The sequence below is a fragment of the Danio rerio genome, chromosome 9, assembly GCF_052040795.2.
Source record: "Danio rerio strain M-AB ecotype USA chromosome 9, GRCz13ab, whole genome shotgun sequence".
Lineage (NCBI taxonomy): Eukaryota > Metazoa > Chordata > Actinopteri > Cypriniformes > Danionidae > Danio > Danio rerio.
This window is the reverse complement of record NC_141029.1, coordinates 887,501-904,372: the sequence shown is the minus strand read 5'-3', so window position 1 is coordinate 904,372 and position 16,872 is coordinate 887,501. Positions and strand designations below refer to the sequence as shown.

The following is a 16,872-nucleotide window of genomic DNA, read 5'->3' as shown; positions in this document are numbered from 1 at the left end:
TTGTTCGTATCGAATTAAGTTAACTATTGCACTGAGTGCAAACTTGTTAGCACCGCATTTTGTGACCGGAATAACACACGCGGCTTTCTGACGCTACCTGCCGTGTGCATCTAAGTTTCCGGGAATTGCGGAGCTTTTTTTTCTCTCATTCGCCGTGCGGTATCAAACATTGCATGAAAAATACACGCTTAGAGCAGATCCTGGAATCAAATATCTCGTTTGTCGCGAGGGGCATGAATGAATTCCCTGAATGAAAGAGCCAAACTGCAGTTAAAGTCCAACATTTAATAATCTGGCAAATAATTCAACTACAGATGTCCATGTAGGTTAAACACAATGACTGTAAAAATACACCATCACTTTCTCGTGTGAGTATTTTGACTGAAACTCGCGCGTGCCCAAATAGACACTCCCACACCATCCCACTTTAGTTCCTCCGACACTCCCCCCTAAACAGAGCTGGACACGCCCACTTTTCTGACTTTTTCTGAAGTAGAGGTGTGAAAACACCCTGCTGAAACGAGGGGGTTTCATGGCCCTTTAAGGTGAATAATTAAGCGGACTTTAATCTTACATGTAGAAGAATAACTTCAACGTTACTAAACACAGGACTGGAGCTTTTTCTCAATGAAAATTACTATAAAATCAATAATTCTTTTGGATGTGCTGCATTACATTATAAAATGTCTTTGCCATCACTTTTGTTCAGTGTTATAAAACAAGTCTGTACATTTAAAACTGCACAATACTGGGAAAATATGCAATGTTGTTGAGTATTGCACCAACGATATTTCTTGCGTTAAAACAACATTTCCGTGGAGTAAGGATAATTAAATAATTAAGGATAAATAATTTACATGCAAAGTCGAAGTATAAACAGCAGAAGTGAACGAATAGATTTTCCCTACCAGCAAATATTAATCGAAGCAAAATAAACTGATATTGAATATATAAGCAGACGCTTGCATGCTATAACATCATCACTGATGACTGAATCGCTGAGGAATATCCACAAGATAAATGTAAACATCGCAGAATTGTAGCTCAGACAGGGACATGAGGGTTTTAAATGACTGAAAACTGCAGACGATGGATCACAAGTGTCCACAATGTACAGGTTGTTATCATATCTCTGTTTTATTTTGCTGATGATCCAAATATTGGTAGCTTGAAACAGATGGAAATATGAGTGGATTGTGCAGCGTTTCTATGAAGACGCTTAATGTAGCCGCCATTACGGCTCATTGTTTTTGTCCGCCAGGCCTCCACAAGGTTTACGTGATTGAAAACAATCAATTATTTACTGTATTTTGCCATCACATTGTCATAAAAGCTGCTAGACTTTTAAACAGTACTTGCTTAACAAGAAACCTGATTTGTCTGCTTTTGCATGTGTTCAGCAACAATAAGGCCATCACAGACTCCTCCAGAAAGTTCCTGCTTAGCTGCAAAGACAAGCTCAAGCAGTCAGAGGAGAACAGAGCCTCTGGTTGGTATTTAACTCTCATTTATCTTCTGAAACCGCTTCTCCCCTTGGCTTTATTATATGACTTTGGGTTTTTTCCCCTCAGCTCCACACACTCCTGCTCCTCTCCAGCCCACGTCTTTCTACGGTAGCCGAACAGGAGCTAAAGACTACACGCAAACGCATTCATTTCTGGACAGGTAAACAATCGGACTTAGTGTTAAAGGCCACTTTTTTTCCAATTTAATGCGCTACTTTTGCTTTTTTCTTAACTAACCTGCTTGAAAATGTTGCAGAAAAAGATTTTTAGTCGCTGTCAGGATACAACATTTACATTTTTACACAAATTATTTTTCTTTTTTGTACTTTATTTAAGTGTCAGTTGTGTATTTATGTTCATCTATATCACAGGTGTCAAACTCGGTTCCAAAAGGGCCGCAGCTCTGCACAGTTTAGTTCCAACCCTAATTAAACACACCTGATTAAACTAATTGAGTCCTTCAGGCTTGTTTGAAACCTACAGGTAAGTGTGTTGGAGCAGGGTTGGAACTAAACTGTGCAGGGCTTAGGCCCTCCAGGAATTGAGTTTGACACCCCTGCTCTATATTGATGTTGTCATTTAAAAAGTCTGAAGTTGCTGATGTGGATGTTCTCTCTCTCATGTGCCGAATACATCTAATAGTGCATGATTTGACTGTTATTAATGCTGGGAGATCTGCTCTTGTGTGTCCTCCAGGCCCAGCAGTACAGGTTCATGTCCATCAGCCAAAAGAAGCCTAGTTTTGCCCAATCACTCCACGCCCTTTAAAAAGGTTCGTCCCACGCTGGATTACGGAGGTTGGAACAAACCCAGACCCTCAGTGCTGGCCCAGCCTCAGCCTCCACTGCAAGGGTGAGCTGCTTCTGGACATATGCTAGCAGAGAAATGGGTGCTTACAGCTTTAACAGTCAAATATTAATACTGTAATTGATCAAACTGAGCTGATTGTCATTATGTTACATGTTTGAGCATACAGTGGAAATAAATGTCTCAATATACATTGTTTTTTGCAAGTAACACCTGTTTAAAATGAGCAATACTTTGTCTAATTTCCATTTAAAATTGTGGATATACTTTATATAGACTTGTTACTTGAATTATCCCAAATATTTGTTGAAATTCAGTTAATTCTGCAGGTGTATCCAGAGATTCACTCTTATCTGTCAGTGTTGTCAAACATATATTTAAATTTCCTCATAAAACCAGTATAATATTTATTGTAGTTATTCAATATGACAATAGATTAAAATAAGTTTTAACTAGTTATTTTATTATTAATAATTATTATTATTTTAGAGGGATAATTGTTGGCTGTCTTAATTCCACCACTAATGCATCAATGTTGTTTGTAATTATTATTTTTATTCTTTCATTCCCTTTTATCAAACTTGATCTGTATTTTTTTGCCATGACATAGCCAGAGGAGCTGAAATGGCAATAAACTCTTAAATTCTCATCATCTTTTACTATTTTAAATAATGAATTCAATCTGTACTGTTTAAAAAGTAGTATTTTGTTGCAGTGTTATTGACTGGGATCCACCTCTGTTATCTGCTTGATTATTAGATTCTCCAATCTTGGGAACACGTGCTACATGAACGCCATCCTCCAGTCTCTCTTCAGCCTTCCCTCCTTTTCCAATGACCTGTTAAAGCAGGGCATCCCGTGGAAGAGGGTTCCCATTAACGCCCTTCTCAGGTACACACGCGTTATATTTTATTTCTAAAGTTGTAGCTTGTTTAAACAAGTCGACCTCAACATTAAACAGTTTATTTCTTGGCCTGTTGCGATTAGACAGTAATTAAAGTGTCTTTGTCTAGCACTTTTCACTAATTATGGTTTCAAAGCAGCTTTATTAAATGTGCACGTTTTTGGATTACAATCAAAATCAGACAACTTAGGGTAATTAGTTTAGTAGTTAGTTTTAATAACTAATAACTTAACCAATTACTAATAACTTGGCAGTTAAAGTTATTATATAAACATATTTTTTATGTTTGTGTGTTGTGCAGCACACTCGCGCATCATACCTTTAAGTGCTGCATTGTGTGTATGCTTTACTAAACAGATAGGTCTAAATCTAGTTTTGAACTGAGAAAGTGTGTCTGATCCTTACACATTACCAGGAGGGCTATTCCAGAGTCTAGGAACCATATATGAAAACACTAGACCTCCTTTAGTGGACTTTGCTATTCTGGGTACTACCAGAAACTAGATGAGTTTAGAGATCTTAAAGAGCGGGTTGGATTGTTGCGAGACAGAAGGTTGGTTAGATAAACAGGAGCTAGTATATTTGTCTTTATAGGTAAGAAGCAATATTTGATATTCAGTGACCATATATTTGCATAATCAATAAAGATATGTTGAATATAGCGACATGAAAAAAAAGCTCTATGATTTGTGATGGTGAGAAATATATAGCAACAGATCTTTTAAATTGGTTTGTTAGCTAACAGTCCTGTTTGTGTGTTGTTTTTGTTTCCACATAAAGGCGATTCGCTCATCTGCTGGCAAAGAAAGACATTTCCCCTCCAGAGGTCAAGAAAGATCTTCTGCGGCGAGTGAAGAACGCCATTTCTTCAACAGCGGAGCGATTCTCTGGATACATGCAGAACGTAAGTATTTATTTCATACCCGTGCTATTCACATAATAGAGAACGGCAGTAATAAAGGCAGTGCTGTGGGTTAAATGTCTATAAAGTCCCTTTGGATTAGTGTCCGTTTATTGTGTCAATGTAATTTTAGTGCAGATGCATCTTTACTTCTGTTTACAACTAAATAACACCTTGAACTTTTAGTTTTTTGTCTATAAAATTAATTTATTAGAGCCACAAATAATTATTGTATACAACTGTATAGGCTTGGGCAGTATTCAAATTTTGATACCATCAAACCCCCTCCCTATTTTACCTCTGTATTCGGTATTACCATGCTAAATAAAAAAAAATTATAATGTAAGGCGCAGACAGCGTCACCAAACCATTCATAAACTGAATACCTTATATCCACACAGCATCACGCTCTCTCTCATTCACACACACCTTAACAGCATCCACGTGGATATTGTTAGACCGCGCACCCGGTCCAGTTCAAATTACACCAGAGTTACTGACCGCTCCTGCGCTTTATGCGGAAATTTGCAAACCTCTAGTTTGTATTTACCACATCTCCATTCTCGTTTGGTCAAAACCCGAAATACTGCCAAACAGTAGAGGTTGTGTTCTTTTTCGAGACCAGGGGCCTCATGTACGAAGACTTGCGTGGAAATCTTACTAAAACATTGCGTACGCACAAAGCTGTAAATGTGCGTGCGCAGAAAAAAATTCAGATGTATGAAACACTGCGTACGCCGAATCTCACGCATATTCTTTTGTACATCTGAATGAACGTGAAACTGAGCGCAACATGCACGAGCACAAAACCCCTCCCTGCCTCCTCCCCCGTATGAATATGCTAATGACTATGCTAATGTCAAAACCCAACGAAAAAGCAATGGCAAAAGCAAGCAAAAAGAGAAACTTTGAACAGAATGTGAAATGGAGGTGCTGCTTTCGGAGGTAGACCGGAGAAAAGCGGTGTTATTTGCAAGTTTGTTCGGCGGAATTAACAACAAAAGAAAAAAAATAGAGTGGGAGAGTTTAGCTGATACGGTTAACACAGTTGGGTCTGAACATCGCACTGAGTGCATTTAAAAAAGAAATAGTGTGGTTTATATCTGTAAAATGTTGCAGTACCCTTCGCAGTCTCAGTGGCGCACCTCATAAGAAGCATATGATCATGTACTGACACGTTCGAGCATAAACTCGGCTCGAATCCAGCGTCTGATGAATTCATTCTTCTTTTTTTTCCCCGCTACATATCAGATTTTGCCCACTATTTATCACGAGAAAGACAAGTAGGAATCATTAATAAGTTTGTGCATCATATTTTATTTGCACATTTATTGAATGGAAATGTTTCTGATTCACTCATGCAAATTTATCTTCACATAGTGTCTTTATAGCAATGTGCGTGCAGTAGATCGCTCAGATTACATTGGGAAAACAGGCGACCGCTGCAAATTGTGCTTTAATGTTTAGCTGGTCAACTGTATGGTATGGAAATCTTACATACCTACTATATGAACCCGTCTCATACAGACGCCATTGCAAGGATCAGACACTTTGTAGAGAGGAATTTAACACAACTGCCTCTAGGAGTCGCCAATGGAAATAAAACAGACACGCACAAAAAATGTGCGTACGCCTGCCAGAAAGCTGCCGTGAACCTGCGCAAATTCCCACGTTCAGTTCATTGTTAGTAAATCCAAACGTGAGCGATTCTGAGCGTGAAACCTGGCGTACGCAAAGTTTTTGTGCGTACGCAGCGTTGATACATGAGGCCCCAGGTCACTTGGTGTGCGACTCGCCATCTTACCTCACCTATCTCTCCTCCACACTGTCCCGTGATGACAATCACGCATACGCATTTGTAGACATTAAATAAATAATATTTAATACTTGTCTTCTATTTAAGTGCATTGTTTTTTATGACGGTATAACGGTAATGATACTGACACCGTTGCTATTTTTAGATCCCGCGGTATACCATATTACCGTATTACCCCCCAAGCCTACAACTGTGTTTGTTATTGTAACAAATTATATCCATGTTTTTGGTTAGAAATGAAAGACTAGTGTTGCTTTTACAATTGACATTGAAGTTTTCTGCCAAATGCAATGTTGCTTTCACAGTTGTCATCTATTTTAATCATCTGCCTAATGCAAATATGTAGTGCAGATGCATCTTTACTAGAGGCCTGTTTACACACAATTTAGTAATGAATTTTTAACAGGAGTTCAAGTGAATCGTTTAAGACGTCTGACTTATTTAGAGACAAAGCAAATCACTGTATTTAGATTAGCCATTGAAGCAGTGACTCCATAGATTTAGCTAAAGCAGGGGTGTCCACACTCGGTCCTGGAGAGTTTGGCTCCAACCCTAATCAAACACACCTGAACCAGCTAATCAAGCTCTTACTGGGTATACTAGGAACTTCCAGGCAGGTGAGTTGGAGCTAAACTCAGCAGGACACCAGCCCTCCAGGACCGACTTTGGACACCCCTGAGCTACCCTGATTCATTCAGGAATGAGACACTGCAGTGTTGGATTTACAGTTAACTTGCTTATATTTTTCAGTCCTTGACACGCAGATACATACCCGGCTCTGTTTTTTGCGCAGGATGCTCATGAGTTTCTGAGTCAGTGTCTGGACCAGCTGAAGGAGGATGTGGAGAAGATCAACAAGAGCTGGAAGAACGAGCCGTCTGCATGGGACGAGCCTCAGAGCACGCGGTTAGCAGACGAGGTGGACACGTCACGCATCTACACCTGTCCTGTCACTGTCAACATGGAGTTTGAGGTGCAGCACACCATCACCTGCAAAAGGTCAGTTTGCTCTGCTCAATCAGATAATTAATTAGCTTTGAAGCTAGGACGGGTTAATATTACATGTATGATGATAATGAGACTCATATCATGGTGAAGCACCATTTCAATCTATTCCAACAATTAATAGTTTATACATCACAAACAAGATTTCCTTCCCCTTTCAATAAATGTGCTTGTAATAAAAAGAAAACTTAATAAATGAGTAAATAATTTAGATATAAACTTTATACAAGTTTTGGATGGGGTTGAAAATTTCCTCAGTTATGTTATACCATATTATTTGTACTCCGAAATTGTATTTGTCTTTGTTGAAAGCTATTCCTGGTGGTTTGGTTCAGCTGATCAAAGGGGAGTTGGGTTATTCTTCTGTGATACCAAGATTGGGCAATCTTATCATCTCTGGTATTAATTTTACTGGGCAGAGCTGTAATAATAAGACTTTAAGAATGTTCGTAAACACAGCTTTTCCCTTCTAAAGTTGAGAAAAGACCCCTTGTTTTAGATTTTCCTGAAGACAAGGTGGTTTGAATTCGAACAAGATTTCTCTCTTTTTCACTTCTACCAAAGGCAAAAGAAGTTCAGTTTAAAATTATTAACGATATTTATCCTTGCAATGAGTTCCTCAAACATAGATCTAATATGGATTGTAACTTTGTACCTTTTGTGAAGCAGACATAGTCATTGGAACATATTTATTAATGCAAATTTTCAAAAAAGGTTATGGAATGATGTTTCTCTTTAGTTAAGATTAAAATATGTAATACCTGATTTTGATTTTAAAACTATAAAATATTTATCTTTTTGTCAGAATTCTGATCTGGAATTTTTGTTTAACAATATTGTGACGATGGACAATTATTTCATTCATAAATGCAGATTTTTTTTATTTACCCCCCCCCATCCCCCCCCCCCACTTTTTTTGCTTTTCCAAAAAGATTTAATAGTATTCTTCAATTCTTTAAAGCTTATGAGACACAAAAAAGCCCTTAAACTTTGTTGGAAAAAAAAACGTTTTTTGATGATTAACCCCCTTCTATTGTATTATATTGCATTGTATTTTGCTATTTATTAAGTTTTATTTTAATCTATTGTTATTTTCTTTTGTGGATTCTGCTATTTGGGCTTTCTAGTTGATTAAGATGTTTCTATGATTGATTATTTGTTTTTTTCCTGTATGTTCATATAAAGATTTAATAAATAAAACAATTTAGATATAAACTAATAATTGATTAAATTGCTGTAAATGGTAATATACTGACATGTTTCCTTATCGGGATATGAGATGACCTCTATAGTGATGGTTTTGTCGTATCGCCCAGCCCGACTGCTGTAATGTATGTATCGTTAGGAGGCAAAAGATGAACAGAAAGCAGCAGACAAACATGTCTAATGAGAGTAATCTGTGATATTGTGTAATGAACAGCTGTGGAGAGGTGGTGCTGAAGCGGGAACAGTTCAATGATCTGTCCATCGACCTGCCACGCAGGAGGAAAACCCTCCCCATGAGGTCTATACAGGACTCTCTGGACCTCTTCTTCAGGGTAAGAACAGCTGTGAGAGTGGAGAATACAACAACTCGCGATCTAGAAAATGATGGACAGTAAAGAGAAGCAGACTGAGTTAATCTTTTTCAGAAACAAAATGTGTAATAATTTACACAAAGCAAATGACAGCGGCTTTGTTTATTAAATTAATTCTGTTATATGTCAAATAAAAGCTAATGTTGTTTATAGAAATACTGAAGGGCGAAAAACAGCTTTGAAGATTATATTGGATTTTTTTTTCTTAACTTTTGTCTACTAATATTGAACAGTTTAATGTTAAATATATCTTATCCAACAGTAAAACTAATATAATGTAGAAAAGTAGCTGCTCTTGTTTTGTACTCTGTGAAATTGACCAGTAGTATCAGAATTGAACAGAAGGTGGAGCTGTTTTTTTGTTTATCAATATCAGTGTTGCCACAAATTTAAGTGGATTGAACATAAAACTGTTAAGTTGTCCTAAAAAAACATCAAGAATTTTTAATTCAGCTAATTTTAAATAATTGAGCCTATTTCACAAGGGATATTGGTGCTTCCTTACTTGTATTAATATTCAAAGATTGAAGCTGCATGTTTGTTTGTTTTGTAGCGGCTCTTCATTTGTCTTTGTGTTGACTTTGTGTTTGCAGATGGAGGAAATCGAGTATTCCTGTGAAAAGTGCAGCGGAAAAGCGGCGACTGTTTCTCACAAATTTAGCAGACTTCCCAGGTTAGCATTAACAGTCAAATTCACCCTCCTGTGAAATGTATTACAGTATAGTACAGTTTACTGTACTATACTGTAACGCTCAGCTGAAACGAGACATAAAGGTGTAAATAAGGATTTTCCATGTAGTTAAAAATAAAGAGTCTGTTCAAACAGCCACAAAACACCAGCTAACATCCACCTACTGACCAAGCACATGATCATTATTGGATGTGTTGTGAAAGTGTACCAAATCAGGGTATTCATGCATACACAAGTCGTATTTAACTGCACGAACTCACTTGGATTGCGATTTAAAACGATATCAATATCAACTACATCAATTTCAACTTTATGAACTGTATTAATTTCAACTACATCAATTGCAACTATTTTTAATATCAATTTCCACTATATCAATTTTAACTATACCATTCACCCTCCTGTGAAATAATATATAATTTATATTTCCTGAATGATGTTTTTATGTCATCATACATAATTTGTTTTCCATTTATAAACGCACCTCAACAAACCTTTGATTCACTGCTTATTATTAATCTTGACTGTAACAATGATGTACATATTAAAATAATAAAAATATGATATTTATAATTAACCAAATTAGGTTTAACAGATTTTTGTTTAACTTTTTAAACACACTAGTTTTAATAACGGATTTATTTTCTCTTTGTCATGATGACAGCACATAATATAAGACTAGATATTCTTCAAGACACTAGTGTTCAGCTTAAAGTGACATGTAAAGGCTTCACTAGGGTAATTAGGGTAAAGTTAGGGTAATTAGGCAAGTCATTGTATAACAGTGGTTTATTCTGGAGACAATCCAACACTAATATTAGGGGCTAATGATATTGACTACAGCAAATCATTTATTTTATTATCATTTACCACACTGAACTGAACTAAAACACTGAAATACTGAACTACACTGTTTTACTATGATCTTTTATGTGAAGCTGCTTTGACACAATTTACATTGTAAAAGCACTATAGAAATAAAGGTGGAGTGAATTGAATTATTCCAGCCAAACTAAGAAATAATGGCATATAAAGGCAAATGCTGTGAAAAATGTCTTTGCTCTATTGAACAGCACTTGGGAAGTGTTTGAAAATGAATTCTAATTTCACAGCCGGGATAATAATGTTCTCACCGTATACTTAAGTTTGACCTGCGTGGAGTTGGCACCCCATAAAAACAAATAATCCCCAAAATTGTCATTCAGTTATGCTTGGTGTCTGAGATATTAAACTTTTTTTTAATTTTTTTTATTTAATATTAGTAGGTTTATATGTGCCGTTAAAGCAAACGCTGTACCTATTTTCTTTGTTTAGATATAACCAAAATATTTCGGAAACTGTGATGTCACAATTGCCCAGATCACACAATGGAGTTTTGTGTGTGTAGTTTTCTCCACTCTTTCTAAATGAGTGTTGTGTCTCTTCTCTGCAGGGTGTTGATTCTGCACCTCAAACGCTACAGCTACAACACTCAGCTCTCCTTAAACAGCAAACTGGGTCAACAAGTGCTGATCCCCAAATATCTGACGCTGCTGTCCCACTGCACAGACGCCACCCGCAGCCCGCTCAGCCTGGGCTGGAGTGCACAGAACGCCCTGTAAGACTCGCACACATATATTTTGTTCACTTCATGCATTGTTAACACTGTTAATCCAAGTACAGTCTGAGTTTTAAGCAGAAATAAAGCGTGAAACCTTTTCCCCTTAGCTCAAACACACTCACTGGCAGAGCTGTGCTAGCAAAATGCATTTGGCAGTTTTTTTTAAAGGGAGGGGCTAGTCAATGCCCCGCCCTCTTCATGTTTCAAAACGTCCAATAAAAAAAATGCGCATTTCTAAGCTCTTCTTGGAACCTTTAAACACAAACACATTTGCACTCGCTGATAGTTAATACAGCGCTAACACTGAGCTTCATTGCAGGTCTCGGACACTGAAGATCTCGCAGTCCGTCAACTCTTCGACACTGAGGTGAGCTGATTTTGGAGCATATTCACTCTGAAGTCTACTTCGCTTTTACTTTGTTTGTTAAGAAAAGCATTTAATAGTTGATGATATTTAATCTATTGATAACACAAAGAACTATGAGGGGGAAAATGTAAATAAAGTAAGGAATTAGTAATCAGAATCATTGAACTGTTCAATTAATTGAGGTTTTCAATGTAAAGTCTTAATGGGGCAGGACTAGTTTTCCAAATGAAGAGTTTGAGTTCTCAGCTCGTCTGCAAAAGAAAAGCTTTTCTTCAGTTTTTTGTTATTTTTAGATTGTCTTTTTTTAAGAATCAAGCCATGATTAAGTTTTTCCTTAAAAGCAAAATAAGCCAACGGGGTGAGCAGAATCATTTAGTTTTTCCTTTTGACATTACTTTGCTTACCCCACTGGCAGATAATTGTATACTTGTAAAATCCAAAGTGTACTTTTTTTTGGTTATTCAGTCGTGATGTTAATGTTGGTGTTTTCAGGAAAGCGTCCCAGAGGCCGGAGAGTTCAGGCAGTGTGCTGTGTGACTCTGACAGCGATGAGGAGCTGGTCAGAAAAGTCGCCCGCAAACATCATCCAGACGACGACAGGGCAGACGAGGTGAGGAGAGACCTAATATAATTAAGATGGTCACACTTTACAATAAGGTTGTATTAATTAATGTTAGTATAGCCCATATTGAGGGATGTAAACAATAACAATAGTCCTAACCAGTGCTTGACATGAACTTTTTTTGATCACCAGTCACTGTGGCTAGTAGATTTCCAACATAACTAGCCACTCGCCATTTTCACTAGCCACACTTTTCTTGTCGGGGAAATATATTTTGCTTAAATTTGACTTTGCAAAAATCACTTGATTTAGATTTTGTGTTATGTCCACATGCCTTCTCATTCGTTTCACTTGTGTGTGTTGTGTATTAGCTTGCTCAGTGTGCATGAGCAAATGGACTGTCACAATGCAGTCAGTTTTTGATTCACATTTTTCAGGGCTCAAAATTAAGGATTTGCCAAATTTATCTCTGACCACACCAAATAAGCATTTCTTAGCCACAATTTTATTTTATTTTTTCACAATTTTAGGTGCACTTTTTAATTCATCAACTTTTCTTTTAAAAAATCATTAGGACTCTGTCCAGTCTATTTCAAAGGGAACCAATCGCACCCGTTGCACTTCCTCTAGGCACAGTTGCTTTGCGCAAGTAAACGGGAGCGTGCACGCTTTTTAACAGTCGCGCGCATAACATCAGCTGTTAGCGTATTCACCATTCTTTTGCTCGCCCGAACAGTTATTTTTGTCAGTCTCAATTCTAATATCACATTTGCACAAATATTGGGCTATGCTTATTGTCGAACCCTGCTTTTAAGAAAAACTACAATTTTAAAATGACTTCCAACCAGTCAAGGTGGCTAGTGGAGGTGTCTGTCTTACCCGCCAGAGCAGAAATCTACCCGCATTAGGCGTGTGTTAATGCAAAGCCCTGGTCCTAATGTATTTCCTGTATTGCATTTTTAATTTTCATTGCTTCCAAGAATCCAAAAAGGTCCAGATGTTGCTAAATAATATTATGACAGCCGTTTTAATCTTATGATATATAATTAAATTGCCTCTTGTTACAGTTACAGAATGTGCATTAATGTAATCAAGCATGACTTTGGATTTTAATGATGCATTGCTTAATGATGAACTGATTAAAAAAAATGCTATGAAAGTATTGTTCTTTTTTAGTTCATGTTATCAAATACATCAACTAATAAAACCTTATTGTAAAGTGTGACCAATTTGGCTAATTATAGATCTTCAGAACTGTTTAAAATAAGGGATAGTTTACCCCCTCAAAAATCCTGACATTTACAAACTCTGATTATTCTTTCTTCGGTTGAACACAAGTTCCGGTAACCGGTAAGCAATGACTTCGATGATAGGAAAAGACAATTACTATGGAAGTCAATGGGTTGCCCATTTCCAGCATTCTTCAAAATATCTTCCTTTGTGTTTTTTTTTTTTTTTTTTTTCTTGAGAAATTAAAATAAAAAAATTTGACGTTAGTTTTAAGGATATCTATGAGGTAGTGTGCATTAAAACAATGACAAAATTCACATTTAGAAGATATAAACCTGATATAAACAACTAAATCTTGCAGTTTATCGCAGCTTGCTCCGTCTAAATTAATCAAAATATTTTCGGTCGTCGTCTCATTCTTTAGTCTCTCATTAGATCTTCTGACCAATCAAATGCTCTTTAGTCTCTGACATGCCCCGCCCCCTTCTCTTTGGCTTTTCATTGGATGCGCTTAAGGTCAACCACTCTCACTGCTAAAACAAATGTATTTTTAAGGGGGAGGAGTTACTCAATGCCCCGCCCTCCATGTTTTCGTTAAGATTCAGTAAAACTGCTCATTTCAAAGCACTTCACAGGAGCTTCAACTATATAACTAAAATGCACAACTGTACATGTATTTAGATGAGCTGTATTATCTGAAATCTCTCTCCAGCATCATTATCATCATCCTCATGCAGCAGTGGAGCAGTCGGAGTTTAATGGTATTAATGATGAGGAGATGCTGGCGGCTGTGCTGGAGATGAGCCGCCATGACTCCAGTCTCTGCGCAGGCCCAGATGAAGAGCCCAGCAGCAGCCCAGACACCGGCTTCGGGGACGCAGACGCACACGACCTGACGCAACATCTGGAGCTGCTGGATGCAGAGAAACAGCCCACAGGTACTGATGATGATGATGATGATGATGATCCTGCGCTACACTCACAATCAGACTAATTATTAAACACTTTTCCCTGGGCTTTTGATTGCTTCACATCTGTTAGTTTTGATTGATTATGTTTTCTATTTATTGGAAATGGATCTTGGACAGCCATGACGCATCAAAACACATTAAATTAAGCCTGTAATGCGTTAGACTAGCAATTATTTTTATTTTGTGTGTTCATGCAGATGCACTGGAGTCTCTGGATCTCACCATGGATGAGAATAAGGAGAACCAGACGCCGGACGGGCTGCAGGGCGAGCTGGACTGGGTGCAGCAGTACAGTCTGGAGCAGGAGCGCGAGGAGCAGGAGCTGCAGCAGGCGCTCGCTCAGAGTCTGCAGGAGCAGGTCAGTCACACACACTGCACACTACAGCACAAAACACTCGCACATAAAAACTATCCTGGGCTTTCCCAGCTCTATAATGGCTATAGCAGTTAAAAAAAAGAGCATCCATTCATTATAAAAAATGCCTCTTTTTGTGAGTCCATGCATTTATATAAGAAAAATAAATACATTTAAAAATATATTAGAATAGACTAAAATGCATATCTGATGTCCCTAGAGTTTTGAGCTCAAAATAATAACTCTAATAATAATAGCAAAATAATAATAGCTCTCTAAAACTGAACCTTTCAGGCTTTGATCCTGATTGTGGTGTTTTGGTGACTGTAGCTTTAAATGCAAATGAGATTGTGCTCTTTTCAGAAGAGGGCGGAGCTACAAACGCCTGTGTGTCAGCATAGTGGCAGATTCAAAAGCAAGACTAATGTCTTATGCTAATGAGGGAGAGATGGGCACTAGTGGGCGGGGCTTTCCCCCTCTGATGACATCATACAAAGGGAGAATGTCAATCAAAGTGTTTCTGCAGACTCACGTTAGGCTTCTTTGGAATAACATTATTTTTTATTTATCGTCTCCATTTAATATTTAAATTTGTGCATAAAAGATATATTTCTGTATTTTTCTAGCAATGATCATGCTCTCGATCGTATTGTTAATTTTATTTGTGTTACACTGTCAATTCAATAGATTTAATACTTGAAATTTTGCTCAATATTAACTCTTTTAAGCTTATTATTAATAATAAGACTAATAAGTTTCTTAAGGCTTATGATAATCTTTTTTCCTAATGATTGAGGCTTAAAGTTTTTGTTATTTTGTGTGGTTTTTATTTATTTATTTATTTATTTTTGTTACTGTATTTTTTTCTTCAATGGAGTTATTATTCTTGTATTTAAAAAAAAAATGTTTCTGCAGACAGATTTTATCAAGTCTGATTAGAACAAATGCAATTAAAAAAAATATATTATTATTTTTTTTAATATTAATATTTTTCTTGCATTAATGCATGAGTTTCAATTGTTTGCGCAGGAGGCGAGAGAGATGAGAGAAGATGATGATCTGAAGAGGGCAACTGAACTCAGCCTGCAAGGTCAGTGAGAGAATATAATCAGTTAAATAGACTTTAGCATTCATTTAGTAGTTCAAGTGTAAAATTAGATGAAAAGCAGTGTAAACACAAGTGCTGTCAGTAGCAGTAGGATAGTGCTAGACTATTGAGAATACTGGGGTAAAATATATTTCCATATTTAAAGACATGCTGCAGATTAATGCAATGCTTCTTGTCCAGTCTGAGACCCACTTTATATCATGTCTCAAACAGCCAGTGAAGATAACTGATTTTAAAGAAACCAGATCTTAAACGTTTTGAGTTTATACTAGCATGAACGAGCAGAAAACTTCAGCTGGCTGACTGAAAATCAGACATCCCTGTATGAAGAGTTTGTTTGTGTATGAGTGAGCATGTGTTTGTGTTGTTGTAGAGTTTAATAACTCTCTGCCGGAGCTGCTGTGCTCTGATGAGGACTCCGGGAATGAGGACGGTCTGGATATGGAGTACAGCGAGGCGGAGGCCGAAGAGCTTAAGAAGAACGCAGAGGTGAGACTCAGATGCTGTTATTTAACTGCAGTACTTTATTAATACGCATATGTTTCATTATGATTAAACATGTTATAATGTATTTATTAATAATTCAGTATATCATGATGATGAACATGGGCAATATTGATATGATGGGCAAATAATTAGAGTTGAAACTTTCTGAATGTTTTGTTTATACTATTCGGATTGTGTTTGCAGAGGTGTTCATAACCGCACCAAATGTTTAGGCTGTTTATAAGATGAACATTTCAACATTAATCTGGCCTACTACATGCTGAAATAAATAGCGTTTGTAGGATAAACTGAAGATTATACTGCTTTAAACTTGGTCACAAATGGCTCTTCCAAACAGATCATGACCCTAAGCATACTGCCAAATCGGTTCAAATGTGCTTTAAGGTAACAGAGTGAATGTTTAGGAGTGGCCATCACAAAGCCCTGACCTCAATCCTATAGAAAATGTGTGGGCAGAGCTGAAAAAGCTTGTGGCTACAAATCTGACTCTGTTACACCAATTCTGTCAGGAGGAATGGGCCAAAATTGGCGACAAACATTAAAAATGCCACTGAATAATTCTTTGTTTTGAATCTCCTAAGAATGTAATCTAAGGCTAAACTGAGTATTTATTTACTGAGTGTGAAATATGACCTTCTGAATAACATTATTAACTAGATTAACGCATCACAAAATTAAAAACCGCAAACTCGAAGTGCAAACTTCATCACTGAACTGAATAATTCTTCAAAAATAATACTACATCTAGTAATGAAACCGTTTTTATGAGGGATTATTGAATCATTAATTGAAATTGGTTGCTGTTTTATTTGATTCATTGGGATTATTCAACACATGATCATAATAACATATGGTTCTTATCATAGAGTTCTTATTATAATTATCCTGATATTAAAGTATGTTATCTCTGCTTATTAGGATGCTATTATGAAGTGTGTGCATGCTTTATTCTGTGTGAGACTCCTA

At 37.0% G+C, this 16,872-nt stretch overlaps 1 protein-coding gene across 5 annotated transcripts in view; it reads left to right on the top strand.

The window, feature by feature from the left end:
• The window catches only part of usp37 (ubiquitin specific peptidase 37), a 32,430-nt gene that overhangs the window by 11,090 nt on the left and 4,468 nt on the right, over positions 1-16,872 (top strand). For all 5 annotated transcript variants that reach the window (XR_015498961.1, NM_001077343.2, XM_087267090.1 and 2 more), the window contains 15 exons: positions 1,401-1,489; positions 1,572-1,665; positions 2,202-2,357; positions 3,072-3,203; positions 3,997-4,120; positions 6,727-6,932; positions 8,359-8,476; positions 9,109-9,188; positions 10,639-10,803; positions 11,126-11,173; positions 11,666-11,783; positions 13,678-13,903; positions 14,134-14,294; positions 15,321-15,381; positions 15,773-15,888. Coding sequence is in view for 4 of the 5 variants with exons in the window: in NM_001077343.2 (NP_001070811.2) it covers positions 1,401-1,489; positions 1,572-1,665; positions 2,202-2,357; positions 3,072-3,203; positions 3,997-4,120; positions 6,727-6,932; positions 8,359-8,476; positions 9,109-9,188; positions 10,639-10,803; positions 11,126-11,173; positions 11,666-11,783; positions 13,678-13,903; positions 14,134-14,294; positions 15,321-15,381; positions 15,773-15,888 (1,894 nt within the window). In the remaining variant the exon portion in view is untranslated. The remainder of the gene's footprint in view (positions 1-1,400; positions 1,490-1,571; positions 1,666-2,201; positions 2,358-3,071; positions 3,204-3,996; positions 4,121-6,726; positions 6,933-8,358; positions 8,477-9,108; positions 9,189-10,638; positions 10,804-11,125; positions 11,174-11,665; positions 11,784-13,677; positions 13,904-14,133; positions 14,295-15,320; positions 15,382-15,772; positions 15,889-16,872) is intronic.